The sequence below is a fragment of the Pomacea canaliculata genome, linkage group LG2 (genome assembly GCF_003073045.1).
Source record: "Pomacea canaliculata isolate SZHN2017 linkage group LG2, ASM307304v1, whole genome shotgun sequence".
NCBI lineage: Eukaryota > Metazoa > Mollusca > Gastropoda > Architaenioglossa > Ampullariidae > Pomacea > Pomacea canaliculata.
The window spans coordinates 30,608,399-30,630,098 of NC_037591.1; the positions used below are offsets into that span (position 1 = coordinate 30,608,399).

At 39.5% G+C, this 21,700-nt stretch overlaps 2 protein-coding genes across 4 annotated transcripts in view; one reads left to right on the plus strand and one right to left on the minus strand.

Moving 5' to 3' along the window:
- Positions 1 to 786: 786 nt before the first annotated feature.
- On the plus strand, positions 787 to 4,899 carry LOC112556321. Of its 3 annotated transcripts, none has more exons than XM_025225199.1 (5): positions 787 to 954; positions 1,090 to 1,328; positions 2,387 to 2,552; positions 2,916 to 3,066; positions 3,461 to 4,899. In XM_025225199.1, the coding sequence occupies exons 2-5, from the start codon at positions 1,269 to 1,271 to the stop codon at positions 3,528 to 3,530; spliced, it is 447 nt and encodes a 148-aa protein (XP_025080984.1). In that variant the 5' UTR covers positions 787 to 954; positions 1,090 to 1,268; the 3' UTR covers positions 3,531 to 4,899. The 3 variants fall into 3 exon arrangements, with proteins under 3 accessions (XP_025080984.1, XP_025080985.1, XP_025080982.1); XM_025225200.1 differs by having other exon boundaries at positions 1,097 to 1,328; XM_025225197.1 differs by having other exon boundaries at positions 788 to 954; positions 1,187 to 1,328.
- Positions 4,900 to 5,060: 161 nt separating this feature from the next.
- Positions 5,061 to 21,700, minus strand: part of LOC112555718 — a 31,434-nt gene continuing 14,794 nt past the window's right edge. The window contains exons 11-18 of the mRNA XM_025224214.1: positions 21,164 to 21,309; positions 20,724 to 20,888; positions 20,271 to 20,412; positions 19,723 to 19,831; positions 19,146 to 19,430; positions 16,453 to 18,695; positions 9,868 to 9,922; positions 5,061 to 9,099 (exon numbers count right to left, since the gene is read on the minus strand). Of these exons, the coding sequence (XP_025079999.1) occupies positions 8,836 to 9,099; positions 9,868 to 9,922; positions 16,453 to 18,695; positions 19,146 to 19,430; positions 19,723 to 19,831; positions 20,271 to 20,412; positions 20,724 to 20,888; positions 21,164 to 21,309 (3,409 nt within the window). The 3' untranslated portion in view covers positions 5,061 to 8,835. The remainder of the gene's footprint in view (positions 9,100 to 9,867; positions 9,923 to 16,452; positions 18,696 to 19,145; positions 19,431 to 19,722; positions 19,832 to 20,270; positions 20,413 to 20,723; positions 20,889 to 21,163; positions 21,310 to 21,700) is intronic.

Here is a 21,700-nt window from a genome sequence, read left to right on the forward strand (position 1 = left end):
CTTACGGGTTAGGGACATACTAAACAGAAAAAAGACAATAAAGTCCAGAAGAAGAAGAAGAACAACAATAATAATATTAATTAATATTATTAATAACACTTCTCCTCGTATCCGACGAGCTCAGCTTTATATGTAGAATAAAAAAAACAAAAAAACGAAAAACAACAACAACAAACCAAAACAAAACAAAAAAAACAAACAAATATAGTAGCAAATGTACAACAGCAAAAGTCGGGGAGCGAAGCTGAGAAAAGGACTGGATGAATTCGCGAAAGAAGTGTATGTGTAGGTCTATATAAGTCTTCAAGGTTACCTTTGAAAGCCTCGAAGGTACATTACTGCTGCACATGTAAGTGAGAATTCAGTTAGATACTGGAAATATTTGTAATATTTTGCAATAATTATATCGCGAGGGAAAAATCTGTTGTGGGCCAATGATTATAAGATGTTGCACAAACCGTTTGAGAGATGGCTTGTATGACGTCACCAACGTTCTCCACCACAGCCTAATATTTGCAAATAAGCATCCGACATGTTCCCTACATATGTGAGCCTGCTCGTGCTCCACTTCCGAAAGGCGTCTACACCTGTCGAAACCTGAACGAGCACTGCACATCAAAGAAAGGAATAACTCTTCCAAATCTTCAGTCCTAGGGTTTCCCGATGACATTTGTCACGAACCTGATCGCAGTGCTCATGTAAAAATTGAAGCCTGCGCGCTCTTCTCAGGACAGTTACCCGAACGCACGAGAAGCGTCTGGCACCAAGCAGCAGCGTAGCTGAAGAGGATGGTTAGGAAGGCACTGCATCAGTTATCTGCAAGACGTATACAATGACTTGTATTCTCGATCCTGTCCTCGGTCCATCAAATACGTTATTATAGTGCTGAGAAGTGAAATGCATGAAATTGCGAGTCTTCACGTGAAAGTACACTACATTCAACATCCGTGAGAGGTGAGATTGGGGTTTGCATAAATTCGTGTTTAATGGTTAATTATATGAATGAATACTTGGCAGAGAGAGAGAGAGGGAGGGAGAAAAGACTGCCACAGCCAGGTGCGCACTGTAGTATTTTTTTTTTTTTTTCAGTTTGCAGAAACATTCAATTAACGGAACTTGAAGGTTGCTACAACTGTACTGTAAAGCCTGCAAAAAGATTTTCTTCTTTTTCTCCCATGTGCTGCAGAGATTGTACAAGGCCTGTGAGATGAAAAGAAGTGACATGGACTTTAGCAAACTTCAGAAGACAGCCTAATTCACAGACAAGAATGGTTGCCGAAGAGCCAATATCCAGAATCGAGACCTTGGTGATCGTTAGACCGCTGAAGGTAAGGGATACATCGTGCAGTTTTAGTCCTAACTACTTCAAATTTCACGTTAACTCAAACCCCAGGAGCTGTTTGGGTCTCCATTTCGTACTAACTCCGACTTTTCGGGGGTTGTTGTCATTGTGTGCATGTTGTTTGTTTTCATCACATGCCGCACATACGACACAGTTTTGACTCCCAACGCCCAAGACAGTGTCGCGGGGAAATTCGTGGAATTGTCAAATTATATAAGCTCTTCCATCATTCATTCTTCCCCCTCTCTCACCCCTTTCCAAATCATCAACATTTCTCGGAAACCCTTCAAACAAAGCTTTCATGTTTGTGAGAACGCAGTGTTTTGAAGTTCGTTATGAATTGTCGAAAATGTCGGGAAGAAAGTTGGTGCACACAGACTTGTTGGTAAAGTACACAAGAAGACTCAGAGTGATGTGTAATGGTCGGAATTCTAGAAGCTGTATGCCCTTCTCCAGATTCCTAGGGTTGGCGGGGTACGCAACACTGGTAAATGCCACTTGTCTGCTTTATGGCCAGAGCATTGGCATTATATGTATACGTATATATCCTCGGAGATGATTCTCGATGTGCACTGCATGACAGGAGCAGATCCTCACACTGCTTTAGAATATGTAACACTTCAGTGTATTGTGTAAATCCTCATAAAATGTTTTTATACAACACCGTGCCACAGGATTTATATCTATATATACAATGTATTATATGACTAAATACAAAACTATACGATACACTGATCTGCAATACAGTGAAATAATATACGATGTGTCTACAATACAATGTGACGTGATGTAATAAATCAGATTTTGAAGACCTTCATGCCAATATATTTTTAGTTTATTTCGCCTTTTCTTCTGCTTTATGACAAGTATATTTGTTCCTATCCTTCGTGTTTTTGTTGTCCTGACAGTTTTGACGGATTCGCGCACATTTTTCTTCTGTTGATCGGCCTGATTTTCTCTGACATCCTCTTGTCATTCTTAGTTTGTCGGTATTCCTGTTAGCACTACACATCTTTGTGTATCTAATGTGCTTTGTCTCGACAGGCCGTAGCTTTAGTGTTGGCGGCACTAGCGCTGTTGCTGATGTCGCTGTCGCTGGCAGCAACCTCGTGGCTAGAAGCAAACAGTGCATTCGAAGGACTTTGGGAGAAATGTCACTACCACGATCATGACCCAGATAGGGTCAACTGTGACTTTACTCGGTCAAGAGGTTTGTATCCCTTTTGTTCTAACCATGAACCGGTTGCATGATGGTTGACATACTGTGAGTGTATATGCCAAAGGCAACTATAACCAAAGTGCTCGCAGTTATTTAGTGACGTTATGTTTGTACACAACTACACCCAATTAACGTATGGTCTCGGCTCTCCTATTGGCTAAACTCTTAAAGCCGTCACCACGTAAGCATACCCGTGTACATTTGTGGACACTTTCTGTATAAGGGAATTTCGCAGTCGTTTATCTCGGGAACGGAAGGTTCATCAAGATTCAGGGAAGTAGTATCTTGCACATTAAATAAAAATACCACGCAAGTGACGCCACGAGCTCTGAAACCCAAAATTCACTATCACAGGCTGGCTGCACGCATGTCGAGGACTGTGTATCATGGCCAATGGTTCTCTGTCTTACTGGCATCATCGTCACTTCCGCTGGGCTTCGCAGCGTGAACGCGCAGCGGAGGCCTCGTTGCTACATGGCCGCCATGGTCATCTGGTTCGTTTCTGGTATGGACTTGGGAAACCTTTTTGTACGATCTCCAGATAACAAAACAATATTCCTCCAGAAAATGAGGATTTCAAAATGTGTATGTTTACACAGATCTTGAAGACAACGATCGCTGGTGTGATAAAACAAAATAATTTCATAAAGATCCCTACATCGTAGACTAGTTTTTACAATTTTATTTTCTTGCAAGGACCTTTATTGTCTAATACGATGTACTGCAAATTTTCATATGAAAATATCGATAAACATTTGCCTAACGTATTCGACAATGGATCTGGCAAAGAAGGCCTGTCGGGGGTCGTGGCGAAGGGGATGTAAAAATTAAATTTCTTAGTGTAACAGGACACGCTAATTTGATGTCTTTCGTAGTCACTTGTTCTCTTCTGTCAACAGTGGGAATAGAGCTGATGTCGCTTCTAGCGTTTCCCATCAAGTTCCTCGAAGAGATTTCGGAGCAAGCTGAAGTGCATTGGCACTTTGGATGGGGCTACTGGGTGGGCTGGGCCTCCGCCATCTTCATCTTCGTCTCGGGACTTCTGCTTGTCATTGACAAGGACGCCGAGGAACTTGTCTACCGCGAGATCACGAGCAAAAAGAAACAACTTGGATCTAACGAGGAAACCGAAGCTGTGTAAGCACGGGATTTTTAGTGAGCTTGAGCCACCGTGTTCTGGTACAGCTCAGCCCGAAATCCAAACCATTTGTCGGCAGTCAAGGGACAGTAGACCACCGAGAAAATCGTCTATCGCGAGTTATTTCCCTTTCGTCACATACTGGTTGCGGACTCTGATGACAAAAAAAAAAAAAAAGGGCGTGCATATATAATCATAATTGACTTGAATGTAAACGGACAACTAGTGTTGTGGATAGAAAGAACACCATTATAGCGGGCAACGGCAGAGCTATGACATCTAGTCACAGCAGCTTGTTGTCAGACTGCTGCAAGCAACGATCAGCCTCCCCCCCCCTCCTTGAGAAGACCAGAAGCGGTCTTAGCCTAAATGGTGGCAGGTTCCCCCCTCCCAGCTTGCAAGAGTACAAGTCCTTCCTCCCCCAATGACACCTCATTCTCTCTGTTTGAATTAAAGTTACTGAATGTTGTCAGATTATTGCCAGATAATTTTAATAACTCATTGGGGTTGGCAAGTTTTGCTGAAAGCTGGACAGAGCAGATCTGTTAATGCAAAACACTGCCCTGGCACTCTATTTTCCCCCTCATTTCCGTTATAAACCTCATAGATAAAAATCTCAGATATGAGCTGCATCTTACCTCCCGTTCCCTCTGAATCATCAACTATACCTTTGTTAACTGTTGTTTGAACGACTCTCAACTGCAGCCCATTCACACTCACGTGGATCTACCCACCCACTTATATTCAATTAACGTTGAGTCTGAAAAGTCAATCTGAATGAGAGTATTTTACGTGTGCCAGACGTGCAACCACTGTGCTATTAAAGTGCACACAGATAACAGCCTTCACTGGTTACATTGCCCATTGTTTTTGACAAAGGGTGGCAAAATAACACTTGGTACTGTATTTCCCAAAATAAAAAAAAATAGGAAGAATATTTTGTCCATAAAGATTCTAATGATAGAGATTTATGTTGCTGTAGAAAAATAATTAAGAGGACAGTGTTGTATTCCAGTGAGGTTGAGTATATGAGAAGGAATAGACGAAGATGATTTATATTGAGTAAGGAAAAGCAAAAAGGGGAAGAGAAATGGCAGAAGAGCAGAATAAGAAAGACTCATGCACCAACCAAAGAACATATTTTTTTTTTGGTAGTTTAATTAACACAATTGTTCCATCTATTAAGTGTAGTCCTTTGTCACTGCCCACTGACACAACAGCAGCAAGCATTACACACTAAATATCCCAGGTGTGGTGGATTAATATACAACAGGTGAAAAACGCTGGCCATTCACATGCACCAAGTCATCCAATCATTCACTACTGGCATCCCAAGAACCAACTAAAAAAGACTGTCCTGGTAGCACACAGCACTGTCTTTATGTACAAAACAACGGCAAAGCATAAAATGGACCACAAACATAAAGGTATTTCCCGTTGTAGGAGATTAGAAGATATGATTAAGGTAAAAGATGGTACTATCAGGCTATGGGCATGTGTACATCAGGCATGACAGGAAATACGGTACTGAGTATGGCAAAAGGTAAGAAAACAATTTTCAAAAGAATTTAACAGAACTTCGTTTTTTTAAAAATAAAACTTGATAATAAAGCACGTATCACATACATACATGTGTAGACACACACATTCATTTATACTGATTTGCGTACTATTTACATCAAAAGAGTAGAGCAGAAAATCTTTTAAATTGTGTCCATACAGAAATGTCTGGTCTTTGCAACAGCTGATAAGAAAAATGCAGTACCCATTAAGTTCTACTCCCCCTACCCTGCCAAATAAAGCCAAGGGTAGAATATTTATGGAAGAAAGGCAACTGGCTTTCACATAATGCAATGCTTTTGTTGTATAAATATTAGAAAATGAACTATTAGTTGAAAACTGCTTACAGAAACAAACATGATGATGCAATTAGAATAAAAACAAACAAAACTGCAGGATTTTAACATTCATCCTGGTCATTGACTATACCACCACACAAGCTGCATACATAGACTGCATCTCATCACGTAACTTATTAAACACCATACAGTATAACCACAGTTTCTTTAAACCAGAATCTTTCAAACCACTCAGCACTAACCCAAAACCTCTACACCCCTCCCCCCCAACAAAAATAAAGCAATGGTGTGTTTGTGAGTGATCATAAACTCCTAATCTGAAAGTTTTCTTCTTTATCAAAGCAGGTGTACACAGGTAGACATGAGTGACAAAATCAAATTTGTGATTTTTTTAAAATTTTGGATGTGATAAAAAAAAAAAAAACCCAAAACAAAACCAAAACAATATTACAGAATTAAAACAGGTTATCATCTTCATGTACCAACCCCCCCCCACCCCTTTTGCAAAAAAAAAAAAAAACCTGACGAAAAATTACATCTAAACATGGAAGCATACACATATACACATATTCTCACTCTCTTTCTGAGCCTAATGCAACAAATGTTTTTTAACGGATCAACTGATGCCACTGATGTCAGCTAGTGACTACACATATCTGATCATCATCAAGCAGAACCCTCAAAGGAAAGAGTTTTTATGTTAGCCGTAGGTTTATTATGTGGAAAGTGGTCTACAAATATTCATCGAAATAATAAACACATCATCTGATAAAACAAAGTAACAAAATATATCAATAAATCAGGAAGTCTGTATTGCACAAAAGTGAACATGGCCAACACAAGCAATACTGCATCAAAACATAAATGACTACATCAGCTTGGCAAAAGATAAACTTTACAGTGCTGCTTTACACATGTTTACAGTCTAATATAAGTTGCAGTGCTGTTCAAGTGTGTATATGTATACTTAGATATTATGTACACTACAGATTACACTGTGCTACTCTACATCAGCACAATGTACGACAATCAGATATTACACGCAAAAAAGAGAAATAAAAGACAAAATCCATCTACACCATAAGAACATGCCTTGTGGACAGAACAATGTGAAGGTGTGGGATTTATGAATGAACATAAAAAAAAAAATTCTGGTTGTATCTTCATAGGTCAAACCATTCTCTTTGTTCCCATATTGCCACCAAAAGCAGAAAAAATTCCTACAGTCACTTTACAATCTTCTTCTCACCAGTTTGTATCCTTCAAAATCTGTTTATGCAGAGACCAAGAAACAGTCACTGCGGTAAGATTAAGGAAGTCTATCATCAACTTCTGTAAAAACTTAGTCTCTCACTTTTGTATATGGTATTCTGTTTATAACATCAATGTGCTGGCTGGGGGGTGTGTGAGTGGGAGAAAGTGTATCTGAACACAAGAGAAAAGCAAGAGAGGTGTAGGGAAATGAGAGGTGTATGTGAGAGAAAGAAAAGGGAAAGTAGACCTTTGAAATGGCAGCATATAAACAACCAAACAAAAAAGCAACTACTAAGAGAACATATAGGCAATTAATGCATGTCAGACGATTTTCAACAATTATGCAGGCAATATCCCAGGCACTTTACTGAGCTTGCTACTTTGCATAAGCACCACGCACAACCTCATATCATGAGCACGCAGCCTGTGGATAACTGTTTAAAAGTGTTGTACACCAGAGCAATAGCAAAAGATAAAGATGCATATAATTAAAATCAATATGAGATTATTAGATAAGGTTGACCCTGAAACATTTAAAAGTGTGCTGTTAAGTGTATAGCCAAAACAGTTAAATTGAGTAAGATGAAATCTGCACAGAAATAGATCTGAATATAGAGATATAGTAAGGAGCTCAAGTACTGGTGAAAGTTTAGTCTTTGAAAAGGAACATATCCAACGAGATATGACAAAATGACAAAATGTTTGGAGATATTTTGCATCATCTAATAGCTAAGTTGTACTGTACACAGATGAACTTTAAACAGGTCAAACAAATGAAGCTTTTAGCATAAAATGGCATAGCCATTATAAGTTAGAGTTGGGTACACAGGTGACATGCCTTTATTTGCCTGCATGTGCAACAAAGTAATGAATGTAAGTCAACTGAAGCAGACACTCTCCACATGCTATGCATGTCAGTGTTTAGACTACAGGTTTTTGCCTTAAACCAGTAAGATCAATAACATATTAAATGATTCTAAAATATGTTTAAAGGGGTTGTATACTTTAACATCTTGTTTAATGGTTTTTGTTAAATGATGCTTATGTTATAATTTTGTCCACACACTTCAAATCAGTTTAACTGCACACATATGCCTAATACAATGAAATGCGTTTAAACACTGAAAACTTGGTTGTGAATGTATTTTTAATAGCTGAAAAAAATATATTGAGCAGCTGGACTTCTTTGGGAATGCTATGCTTGCCGTTTGTGCTTGTAAAATATTAGAAAATAGCCTAAAATTGTGTATAACAGGCCTGGGGAAAGAAAAATGTAGTTTTCTCTAGTGCTGAATGCTTCAGCAATGCACACATTTTTCAAACACAAATTATACTAAACTACAGAAAGAACAAAACCTTTCAAAACAAAATTATGGCGAAACTTTAAGAAAGGAATTGTTTTCAGTTGCAAGTTGAAAATATATCCATTCACATCCATTAATTTAAAAAAAAAAATCATCCATTAAAACACATTAAATCTGAACCTAAGTCAAGGAGAAGAATCTTCCCAAACCACTATGTGTTTATTTCTACAACATTAAGTAAAATAAAATCAAACACTCATCCCAGTTCTTTTTTCTACAAGTTAATAAAAACGCCATTATCTGATGGATTTCTCTGAAATCCTGTCAATAGTCATTCCAATGCTATTAGTTCCTTCACACCAATGGGAAAGTGGAGAAGCACAGACCAGCAGAACCAAGCCAGAGTAAGATCACTGTGGCAGGAAGAATATTGAGGGCAACATCCCAAATGCAAACTGCTCAGGATTCCCAATTACAGGATGTTCCTTTAGGATTACCACTGGTGAAGTCATATACGTCAGCAGCCAAATATTCTATGTGGCTAGTTCTAATACATATTCCATATCTCTCCGATGCAAAAGTTGTTGATGGAAGACACCATCAAAAAGATGCTCCCATTCAAAACTAACTGTGGATCTTTCGTTGCAAATGGAAGAAACTGTCACTTCTACATGCATGCTATGATATGACTGCGTTTATGTACATCACAAGTATGAAGATTAAACATCCAGTGATTCCGGGCTAGAGGGCAAATGCTGTTGAGGCTGCTGTTGGTACCACTGATGCTGCTGTTGATGGTCCTGCTGCAACAGCAGATCTGCTGCACGATGCACATCCCAAGCAGATGCCATGAGAGCTCTTTTGCAGGTATGTACATCAGCCAGGTGTAATGACAGCAGCTGTTTGAGGCGGATGTACTTGATGGCTTGACATAGGTCCCACCGTGTCTCTTCCAGTGCCCTTCTGCACTCAGCAGCAGTCACCTACCACACAAGATCACATTTATTTTAAAAAAGGATACAAAGAATTATGTTTGGCCTTAATAAAGCTTCCGCTTTTCTAGGTCCCTGATTTTAAGTCCCTTAATATTTTTGTACAGAAAAAAGAACCTTCAACTTCCCCTGTCTGATTTTAACTGATGAAATATTCTACAATATTCACTGAAAAATATTCTAGCTCTCTTTCATGTTTGTCCCCCAACTTCTCTCTTGTTCACAAATAAGCTGCACTGGTTTATAAGCTGTAAATATATACAACTTATTCAATGGCCAGGTCGATCGCCTCCAACTTGAAAGCTGCATCGTAAGCATCCCATTTTAGGCATGATAAGGGCGTGTGCTTGAGCAAATGCTTTAACTGTATGCGGCTTTGATTTAAAAATGTGAACAGTTAACCCTGTAACAACGCAAACAGTTAACACTTTAACATGAAGCTCAATAAAATATTAATCAGAATCGAAAAAAATCTGCAAAACAAACTGCACTGCTGTTTAAGCCACAGGGTTTAAAGCTGAGGAAAAACGCCGTGACTTATAATCTGAAATTTATGGTAATCTCTCTCTTAAATCTGAACACATGATATTTTTATATTCTCCCACACTGCAGCTTAAGGGTTATAATAAGCCTCCATCTTTCTTTGTAAAAACAACCAACCCCAAATGAATAACAAAAAGTTGTGCCTCCTTCAAGTAACTAACATCACAAAGGAAGCAGCTAAACTCAAGTGATGGCGGCAGTCTCTTTGATGCTTACCTCACTGTCAAGTACTTTCTGTAGAGTTTCTACCTCTTCGCAGTTCTTCTCCCTGCTAAACAGAAACATTACAACATGTTATTTGGCACTGATCTATCCAGGGTTGGGGGTGGTTGGAGGGAATGGGCAGGCACGCATTTTACACACAGTCATGATGGCATGAGAAGAGAAGAAAAATAGCATATCATGTAAAAATGTCATCTAGCATCTATTCACACCCATGTACAAGCACCTACTCACAGTACATAAAGTTGGGGGACTGAGCAATAAGGGGCATAAGATGGACAGTCGCCCAAGTTTCTATAAATAACTGGATGACTTAGAAGTATATCAGTAAAGAAATATGGAAAAATAAGTACAGACACATGTTGAATGAATTGGTAATGATCAACAACTGTGAACAGCAAGAAAACATATTCACATGGAGCTACTATGATTTATTTAGTCATTGCATAAGCTTAAATAAAGCTACATTTACTTAAGTTCACGGCAATTTTCTTATCAAAATTACTCTTACAAGCCTTACGAAATACTTTATCCATTCATGCTTTGCATAATTTTTTAAAGGAATGCAGCTGAAATCACTTGGTTGTACCATCATACTCAGTGACTGCCAAACACATCTTGTATCACATAAAAGAATACTGTACATAAAAACATTATCAACAGAAAAAAGTTACAATTATCAGAAATGTGACACTTGATGCCATTCAAATATATATATAGTTCCCTGAATACTAAAAAAAAAAAAAAAAAAAAAAGAATAACTAAACATTCTTTGAGTCACAATAATTAATTTTATTTTTGGCCTGTTACCAAGTGATCCTAAACTGAAAAAAGAAATCATGGATGATATTTTTATATAGATTTTGTTTATATTCTGACAAAATGGCAACTCCCCCACCCCCACCCCACTGGAAAGAAATTACAAACCACCACAATCACCAACCCAAAAGTTATCATTTTATCTCTGTAAAGCATGAAGGACCAGGACTAAAAATTTATCTAAGCTGTTGCTTTAAAGTTATATTAAAGCTGATTTTAATGATCAGTAAAACCATAAAGCAGCATAACAAATCTAATCAAGTCGACTGTGAACTTTTATAAATGCAAATGACATAAAAATCATGCTTACAAAAATGTAACATGAACAATACAGAAAAATAAATTATTTGCTCATTTGTAATCACAGGTCAAATTTGCATGGTCATGATTAGAAAAAAAGCACAAGCTCTTAAATAAAATGTCAAACATTTAAAAAATATATATCTAAAATTCCTTTTCTAACTTTTTATTAAACATACACATACAATCCATCATAAAACACCCTCAATTTATAACCTTGGAATTTCCATTTTCTGGTACTTTATAATGCACAATATTGTTTTGTTTATCCTCAAGGAAGGTCTAGAAATGTAGCCAAGTAGTTAGTGGACTAGACAACTTCTGTGGTGTTAACCCCACATATTACTTAGGCTAAGGATTTCATGTAAAGAGGGTTAATCCCAAGTGGTACTCGGACTTGAACCTTTTTACAAAATGTCAAATAATGCCAAGGAGGCTAAGACTACTTTAATCCTGATTGGCCAATGTGAAAATACTTTGAATTCTGCTGCTGCTATTGCACATGCAAAGGCAAACCTTGCTTAAACCATCAGCCTCTATTTGATCAACAGCACAAATATGAAGATGATGGCAATGTCATGATTACCATGATCAACAAAGAAAATGTATGATATTAAAAAAAAATTACATGTTTACTGTTGGACCTGTTAACTACAAAATAAGTCCAGTCAGTGATGACTGGTGCACAAAGACATGCTGTAAGTGGGCATAGCATATCTTTACAATAGCATATGCTTGCTCAATTATGCATGATAACAATGAAGATACTGTAGATGAATACAGCATATATAAATGAAAATCTACATTAACAAAAAATCCCAGAAAATGAGATGGGTGGCAGTGGAAAGGAAATAGTTCCCCCCATTCTTAAAAACTACCCACTATATCCAGTTATCAGATTAACATGCAGATCCACCACCACCACAATCTAAAATATTTATAATTTTATAATCTGTCTATACTCTAAGCAGAAACATACATGTTGAAAGTGTATTCTGATGCTGCTATGTAGAACAAGTGCAGCTACAGCAGTGTTGTGTTGAAAAGGGGATGATAGAAAAAAAAGGAAGTCATAGAGTTCAAGATCCACCTCTCCCCCACCATATGCTCTGAAAATATCAACATCCTTTCAACTAAATGCAAATCTGAAAGAGTACAATCTGGAAAAGTTGCTGCAAATTTTTATTTGCAGTATACACTGGATTGCTTTCAATATCAAGTAGAGAAAACAGCAATTAAGACATTGTAATGTGGCAATCACATGAAACTTCACAAAAGCAGGGTGAACATGTCCACCTCACAAGGGCCTACAATGGGTAAAGATGGTTCCTGACGTTTTCTAGGAGTGCTGTGCTCCATGAAAACAAAGAAACAGGAAAGATAGATGCAAATTCAGCCTATCCTGTGACAATGAGTGACCAATAAAGAAAAACAAAAGCATTTAAGAAATCCTTCTAGGACAGCTATGAGGATAACCATACTGATTATGTAACAGTGTGTACAGGATAATGAAAGGATGCACATTGTCTTAAGTGTAGTCTTAATAGAAATGTTTCTCAGTTATCCTCAACTGGTAAGTCAGCAGAAACATCAAATTAAAGAGAAGTTGATGTGCTCAATGAAATACTAAGAAGCAAGATTGTATTACACCACGAACTTATATTCATGATTACACCAAACACTCTCTTCTAACCCCCCCACCCAAAAACAAAACATCACAGGCATGGATGTAGGGTAAGTACTGGTGGATGTAAATAAAGCAGTGATGTTAGGTTTAGTAATGCATGCCTCCCTTCTCCCCCACATACACCTAGTGACTAGGCAAAGCTCAGTGATTCTCTTTCCCCCTAAATATTAATGAATACAAATACATTCCCACCTCCTTGATATACAGATACATATATACATCACCAAGCTTAGAAATAAATCAAAACCACAGGCATCAAGATTATATTAGCCAATTAGGCATAGCTGTAAACAAATATGAGATAATGTGAGGTTGACATTCTGTGCATGGTGATGCCTAGGTTTGTATCTGTAAACAGGAGGGAATTCACAAAACCCTGTCTCAACCCACTAGACCTTTAAGGCAGTGTTCCTAGTAGCTAATGTACTCATAATTGGAGCCATTTCTCGTGTGCACAATTTTCTCATGATTTTATGTGAAGTTTTAAAGTTGAAGATTAGCAGTCTCAAATTCTTGCCTATGACCTGTGCCATATGGCTATAGTAAAAGCAACCAGCCTTTTCTAATGAGTAGTTTACATTTCATGATTTATATTTTGACAGCAATGCATCTTAAAGTAGGCACCCAAATGATTTGTGAATGTGAGTTATGAAATGTTTTCAACTGCTTAATGAGCATGTTTTGTGGCTCAGTTAATTTAATCAATGTCTGCTCATGCGAGTTATACAGTCAGATGTGCTTTGCCTAGTTCCGTACCTTTGCTCTACCACAATTCACAGAATCTGCATTGCCATTTACAATAATAATGGATGCTGCTGACCTAATTCTGTCCCCCCAAAAATGAAAGGATTTGATTCACTGAAAGTAATGACAGCAATGCTTGCTTAACCTGCTGTCAGAACCAGCAAATTCCTTATTCACACAGCAATGATCACAGCCTGATCACCTTATAATTACCATCACTAACTCCATGTGCTTAATAAATTCTACTGGGTGTGATGTTGTTAGCTTGAGGTGACTAATTCAGTGCACCCACTGTACCTACTGATATGTGTGTTTGTAGTAAAACCTTTATCCACTGTGGTTAACATGTATATGTACTCATCTGTACACTGCTAGAACACGAGCACCTACAAATCTTACATGCTAATTGCCCTTGCAGATTAATAAAGTTGTAATATATATATACCATGATTGCTGCTGCCAGCTTAATCTCTTCATTGTCATGGAGAAATAGTGTTAGTCTTAAAAACACTTAACAGCATGCATTGTGATTAAACAAGTGTGCATCACAACACAGAAAATTAGATTGAGAGCACTTCTGATTACGATCTGTTACTACACAATGTCCAGCGGATTGCATGCAATAAAGTGCTAAATGCAGGAATATGTATTATAGCATGCTTATGCTCTCTGATTTGTCTAAGAAAAAGATGATGGCAAAAGGACAGGGACTTTACATGCTATACACATACCAACTGAAACACATGACATTTTACAAAATGTATGTTTTTTTCTCTTTTAAAACAATCACATTCCTACACATATAATAGTGCAGCTTAATGTGCAATGCATACCTGTGGAGATAATTTAAAAAAAAAAAAAAAGACTTCATGACCATGCAAACAACTAAAAAAAAAAAGGAAAGATAGTTTTCTACTATTTTTTAAAGTTTATTATTATTTTTTTTTAATTTTGCAAAAAAGGACTAAGCAAAATAGTGCAAATGAACAATGCAAGTAGGAGAAATAAATTTTGAAAACCAGTTAGATTTAACTCTTCAATTCCATGTTGTCTCCTTCATGCACTTTGTTGGCAAGTCTGTTTTTCTGAGTATGATAGTACCATAGAACAGAAACACTTACACAAACACACAGAGAACTTGGACAACATCAAGAAAAAGCATCTCACAAGCTAAAACAAGCATATCATTAGGTAAGAACATCACTAATTTCTAAATGGGATGATAAATGGAGAGGGCACTGGAATGGGTGCTTTGCATGGAGCCAGCAACTAAGGCTGCATCACAGCAAAGCCTGTAAACAGGTGTCACATGAAGAGAAAGAACAGCATGCCCAAAATTAGATTTGACTCCAGGACAGCCTATCTATCCTCACTATATTGGCAACTGGGATGATAAATGGAGAGGCAAGGAAGAAGTAACATAATCAACATTTTAGTCTCATTAGGGAGGTGCCAGCACCGATAACCTAACCTTTTTCTATGATGAAAAACTTTGTACATGTATATTTGATGGGTTAAGTGAATGCAGATAAACATGAAGGAGAGGGCAGAGACTGTAATGGTTAAAAAAATGAGACTGAGGATTATGGACTGTTCTTTCCATGGGTGATAACAAGGATTGCATGCTGTAAAACTGTAAAAGCAAAATGAAAAAAGAAAAAAAATCATGCCCTTCTATTTTAAGCTGGATCTTCATGCCTTCTTTGTTATCGCTACTGGGGAAAAAGCCTATCACTACTTGCATCAACACTTCAAAAGCATATCCATTTTTATCTTTTTCACACCCACAGACTTTGTTCTCAAGTCTTCAGTTTAGAAACTATGGTGATTTGGAGAAGAAAACTGCTTTGTGATGGTCTGGATATTCTGCTGATGATTTGATCTAGGTGTTTGATTATTGAGCTATTGTGCTCCAGTCCAATGACTGAACATCTGTCTCATTGACATCTTGATTTACGAATGTCATCAGGCAAAAGAGAGACCTAGCAATCCCACTAACTTTACAGAACCACAGGAATTTTGTGTTTTAATGCACGGAGGGCCTTTTGGGTGGGAAACCGTGCTGTAAAAGCTCACAGCATTATCATTGCTATAACAAGTCTATAAATCTTGAATTTGCTATTTTATATTTAACTGGCTTGACACCCTGGCTATTTACTTCATAATCCTGACCAAAAGCTGCATAACAACTACAGCCGTGGTTAGACCCAGTGTGTCAACATTATTTGCTTCTCAGAACAACAGCAATCTGAGATGTCCTAGCCAGGTTTGCTAGCTATTAATATAGATAAATGAATGTAACATGTAAGGAAATGAAGAAAAACTACTCAAACTAAATATGCAATAACAAAACCACAACTAAAAAAGATGTGGTTTGTCAGATTTCTCATTATTATTAGTGAACATAAGCCACATTGTATTCAACATTCAGTAAAGATCTTGCACAATTCTGATAGTTTAAAATATACTATTTAATTTACAATGCAATGTGGATTAATAATACGTGTACTGATTAAATATCTATAAAAACAGTTTTTATAACTTTAAGCTTTGTCCTCTAAGGATAGCAGATGGGATCATATTCGTTAACAATAAAATATAATTCAGAAAACACCAAATAAAGCAAAGGATGTAGACAAATAATGTTAACAGTCAAAAAAAAAAAAAATTTCAAGCATGATGGAAATGGGGGGAGGGTGGAACCAATGAAAACTAGAGACAGATGTGCAGGAAGGAACTTACAAACTACAAGATGCCCCTCAGGAACGGTCCATATTGTGAGTGATAGCAAACTAATTAGTACAGCTGTATATGGTCTGCGCATAGCGCTTTTAGGGAGCACTTCAAAAATGCAAGACTGACACACTAACTATACTGCTTGAGACAATTTGCATCGTCAATGGTGCTAGAAACTCCTGGCCCAGAGGGGCTATGGATCATTTGCTTAGACCAACTCAACCAAGCAACTACCAAGTGGATAAGGGTGGAGGACAGGGGTCAGGGGATGAAATGGGGCAAATGAGAATTACCTATCCAGGCCAAAGTCAAGCAAGTCTTCATAGCTGACATTATCCGAGTTCTTGTAGTTTACCAGCAGTAGAGGTGAGACCTCCTCCGAGCTGTGGGAAGCGTTGCTGGAATGGGTTCGCTCAAGCACGTCAGAGAGAGAGACTGTTTGTACCCAAAATGGGTCCTGTTGGTTATAGAAGCCTAGCTGCTCTAGGCTACATTCAACGTTGTGGGGGGCAAACTTGGCCCGGGAGGCTCCCCCAGATGACTTGCCCCCCAGCTGGGACCTGTGCTCCCTAGACGAAAGGTAGCAGGGGCTGGCCAAAGATGATGGGCTAGCAGGGCCATCATGGCTGTTAGGGTGAAACACGTTATCGCTATCACTAGCATCAAGTGCAGCCATATCCACGCCACAATACTCATGATCTGCAATGGTGGAAGGTGGCATGCTTGGGGCTTGCCTGGGAGAGTGGGGAGCGAGGGTGAGGGGGCGGGGCCTATGCCGAGAGGCCGGCAACTGTACCTCACACTGGGAAGGCTTGTCATGCAAGGAAGAGGAGCGAACAAAAGTGGCACGAGACACGTACGACACTGAGCTAGGGGCTGGGGAAGCAACAGAAGAAGGGTAGGAAGAGATTCTCGGTGTAGCAGATGCAGTGAATGTAGCGGAGTGTATGTTGGTGTTGGTAGTGGCGGCCATGCTGGCAGCCAATGAAGTAGGGGGGTCTTTGCAGTAAACAAGAGGATGCTTGCGTTCCCGTGGGCGAGTATTCAGTGCTGGCATGCTGAACTGCCGAAGCGGGGTTCTTGGTGGCAAAGATGGAGCATCACTGGTCCCTGCATCTCTCCTGGCACCTTTGGCATCATCTGTGCACTCCTCACTGGTGCTGCGGGCACGAGGGGGCAAAGAAGGCGGCTCTGGCGACGTGGAGGAAGGAGGGATGGTCGTTTCATCGGTGGACAGGCTCCTGGAAACGCTGCTGGAGAAATTGAGTTTAGGATAGCGCAAAGATGACTGTTTCGTAGAAGAGCTCATACCTGATGTTCCGCGGCCTGCCCGGATGGGTATGGCACCACCACGCAGCATTCGCAAAGGGTTGGTGTCAACTTCGTCACTGTCCTTATCACCATCTTCACTGCTTGCACTTATGACAGAAGCAGTTTTGCCTGGAATGCCCTGTGGTTCACGGCGTACACGAGTCACAGAAGCAGCCTGGCAATCCTGATTCTCGCCAGAAAGAACTCGCTGGTGGTCAAGGTTTCGTCGCATGCGGCTCTCGCGTGCGAGTTTTGACATAATCTCTCTTGGTGATGGTTCACTGAAATCATCATCAAAAAGGGACATCACTTTTGGAGAAGAATCCCGGCCATCTGTGGAAGAAGCAGAGAATTTATTTGAATCTGAATCAGGCTCAGGTGTGGACTCCTTGGTCTCAGTTTCCTCTCCACCTGACAGCTGCATCACTGACTGCTCCTCTTTTGTTGGGGAATCCACTCGGACAATCTCAATTGTCTTCTTTAGCTGTTCCCGTTCCCTTTCTTTGGCATCGGACCAACTCTCCTTGCGAGAAACTACCACTGGAATATGAGATTCCCTTTTTTCCTCCTTCAGTGGCAAGTCTGGAGAATCTGGGGGTCGCCTGATGGGTTCAACTCGTTGGATTTCTGGTCGGGGTTTGGGAACTGGGATTTCTGACTTTTTAGAGGAAGAGTCTGTCCGAGGCTTGGGCATAGGTCTGGGCTGGGGAGAAGGGTTCACCAATCTGGACTTGACATAAGGAGCAACAGGAGGTGCTTGCTCACTAGGAACAACATCAGAAGGATCACTGGTGAATACTACATCGCTTGATACAGATACTCTCTCAGCACTTGAATGGTCATCGTTGCTACTGTCTCTTCTGGAGCCACCCATGACCAAAATGTTGTACGCCTCTTGAGCACTCAGAGGTACATCCTCGTCAAGCTCCACTTTAGGAGGCAAGTCATCAGAAAAAGTCCTTTTTCGCTCGGCCTTGGGGCTTCGACGTATAGAATTTTTCAGTTTTGTGATGAGGCTGGGTGATGCTTCGATAGCATGTTCTGGTGGTTCAATTTTGGTATCCTCAGACTCTGTGGGGCTGCGGGGAGGGCTCTGGCTTTGACTATGCCTCTGTTGTTGTGTTGTTGCACATTCGTTGGCAAGGATGATGGCGTCTTCCATCATTTTCTCCTCTGAGGCTGACATGGGTTTAACCTTGGCCTGCTTCTTCTCTCGAGTGCTTTCCTGAAAGGTCATAAAGGTCAGGATTAGCATGCTGTTGTCAATAAGGGGATGTCATGCATGTAGCTCAACATTAACTGTGCACAAATGTTATGAAAGATGAGATAGCATAGAATGCATCTGAAGACAGCTGTCACAAGCAGAAGTGATGTGTCAAATTATGGCCATGCCTCACACGCTTTAACACAATATAAATGCCATGTTTGTTATTTTCACACCTGCCAGAACACCCTCACTGCCAAATAACCAATCCCTTCTTCCAAAATGACCCTTACTTCCCCTTCATGTCTGATCTGTATCACCAGGAGTAACATGATGTCCCTTTCCTGCATCAATTAGCATTAACTATTAGGCTAAATATATGTTCAGTATTTTAGTGGGGTTTAAGCAACAAAATATGCTCTTTTTGCCACACAGAGAGAAGTACCACTTCAATGTCACAGGTTTACTTACCACACGTGGAGGTTGGGTAGGCAAAGGAGGGGGTGGTGCTGCCTGATGTAGCACTGTGTCCATCTCACCTACTTTTTCCTCTAATCTACCTTTGTCCTCAAATGATGGTATTTTTTCAGCCACAGGTGTTTTATCCCCCAGGTCCACTCGATCGTCGCTGAAAACAGAGTCTTCAAATTTTCCTCCATTCGAGGCAGAGAAGATTGCTGCCTCTGCTTGCTTCTCCTTTTCATCCAACGCCTTCAGCACTTCATCCATAAAGGATGGACCCAGGTCAAAAGAGCTCTGTAAACAAGGAGTACAAAAAATATTTAACAGGACAAACATGGAGGAATTTTCCACCCCTAACAATGAAAATCTTTTAGATACAAATGGCAAAGAAGTTACAATAAAGAAACACTTCATTAAAACTGGATGAAGCTAGTTTCTTTTTTTAATGAGGAAAATCCTTTCTACATGCACATCTCACATTTGCGCATCCACTCATCTACAGACACATGCACACATACATGCACTTTTCTTTGTCTCACACACACACACACGTCTCTTCCCAGCTTTTGAACACAGAGCACCTTACCGAGAGATCAGGCATTTTGAAATCTGCAAAGATTGAGTTATCATCGATGTCAAAGTAACCCTCATTTTGGTCTTCTGTTTGTGTACTTGTCAGTGACTCTTGGCTTATCCTGACAACATAAATCAACAAATACAAGGATTTAACAGCATCTTCCCTTGATGTCTTGCCTATGGACACTTCAAAGTCTGTTAGCATCTTACGTCTCTTTCTGACAGTACTGATCGCTTCTGCAGTTGATTGCATTGATACATTTAAATTACATTGGCAGACTCTGTTGGATCATATCTACAGCCTAGCAGATATGATCCAACAGCAAATGGTGCATCTATATGCTACTTGAAGAAACTGGCAGCTAGCACAGCAGCTAAATTAGTTTGTATCATTGTTGTAGAGAAAAATTTGCAATTGTCTGGTTACTGCAAGTAGTAGAGATTCCCAATTTTTATTTCCCACTCTAGGTGTAACATTACTCGTAATCTCCAGAACCAGGCAAAGCATAGGAATGTTATGGGGGTCATGTAACAACTAGCCCATCCTCCTCCCCTTACCATGAGTGACCATAGCCATTGGTGCCTCGCTTATTGAGGGAGTCATCTGAAGTACTGGATTTGACAAAACCATTGCGATCAGGGCTGTCAGTGATGTGTGGGAGAGATGAGAGCGACGAGCCTCTGCTCACATCAACTTTACCTGCAGGTGGATGGTCTGATTAATGGTCACATTAGCACAAGAAACAACACTTTACATTGCAACTCCTTGTCTCTATTACTACTGGTTTTCAGAAATATACAATTAAGAAGATGAACTGCTAGCAATACACAGCAATAACATGGAAACGAAGTGCACACAGAAATTCTCTCCCATTTATTAGGCTTTTACTGTGACCAAGACACATTACAATGCTCTATCTCAGGAGCTAAATGAGCTTATAAATAAAGTAGCTTGAAAACTGTGAGAATGAAACACTGTGGCAGAAGCAAAGGAATTTCTCATCAGCATACCTATACCTCCCACTTTTAGTGGCAGTTTATCGTAGTTGTCCCCTATAAAGGAGACGTCCCCAAAGACTGCTCCATCATAACCAATGTGACCAGTATGACGCAGATCATTCTCCGGAGCACCAATCATGTCTGCCCGCAATTTGCGACTTGATTTACGGCTGGATTCTGAAACATTTTATAAGTGGAGCAAAAGGAAGAAAAATGCCATTAGAGATTTGTTCTCTTTTGAACATTTATTGACAAAGTTCATGAAAACAGAGAGACATAAAAATAATAGAAACTAACATTATTTAATGATATTTTGCACAAGACAGAAGTGACAGGGACAAAAATACACTTTGCCAGTGTTCTACCTTTTTGAAATCTCTTCAAATGTACAGATATATCAAGGTGATTTTATCAAAACGTTAACAGCAAAGATGCTGGTGTGCTACACCCACCTTTTCGTGACAATGAGGTCTTAGGTAAAGATATGGGACTAGTCTTGGGCTCCACAAAGCTTACAGTGTTTGTAGGATCAAAAAAACCACTCTTGCCATTAGAAAGACAACCCTTCCACAGGCCTGGTGAAGGAGCATTGGCAGGGCTGCACGTGCACATAAACATGTGCAAGCACACACATACATACATGAAACATGGTAAGCAGTTTAATTTCTGTACCTATCTACGATGCCACAACTACAACAAATTCTAACTTCAGCAAGTCTCCCTTTCTCATTATGCTCTTTCTTTACCCTGGCAAACTATAACATATCTCTCATTTGTGATGCAAAATAATTCTTCCTTCCAGCATTTAAAAAAGTTCCCCACTCTCTAGAGGGCTGGGGGGAAAAAAGTAGCGAAAAAAGCAGTGCCTTCAGAAATGTTGGCCGAAGACAAGGCTGCCTCTGCCTAACTTCCCAAAGACCAAGATTATGGACTACCGTAAACATTTTTTAAAATACACTATGTACAGTAACAGATGAGAAAAGACAGAG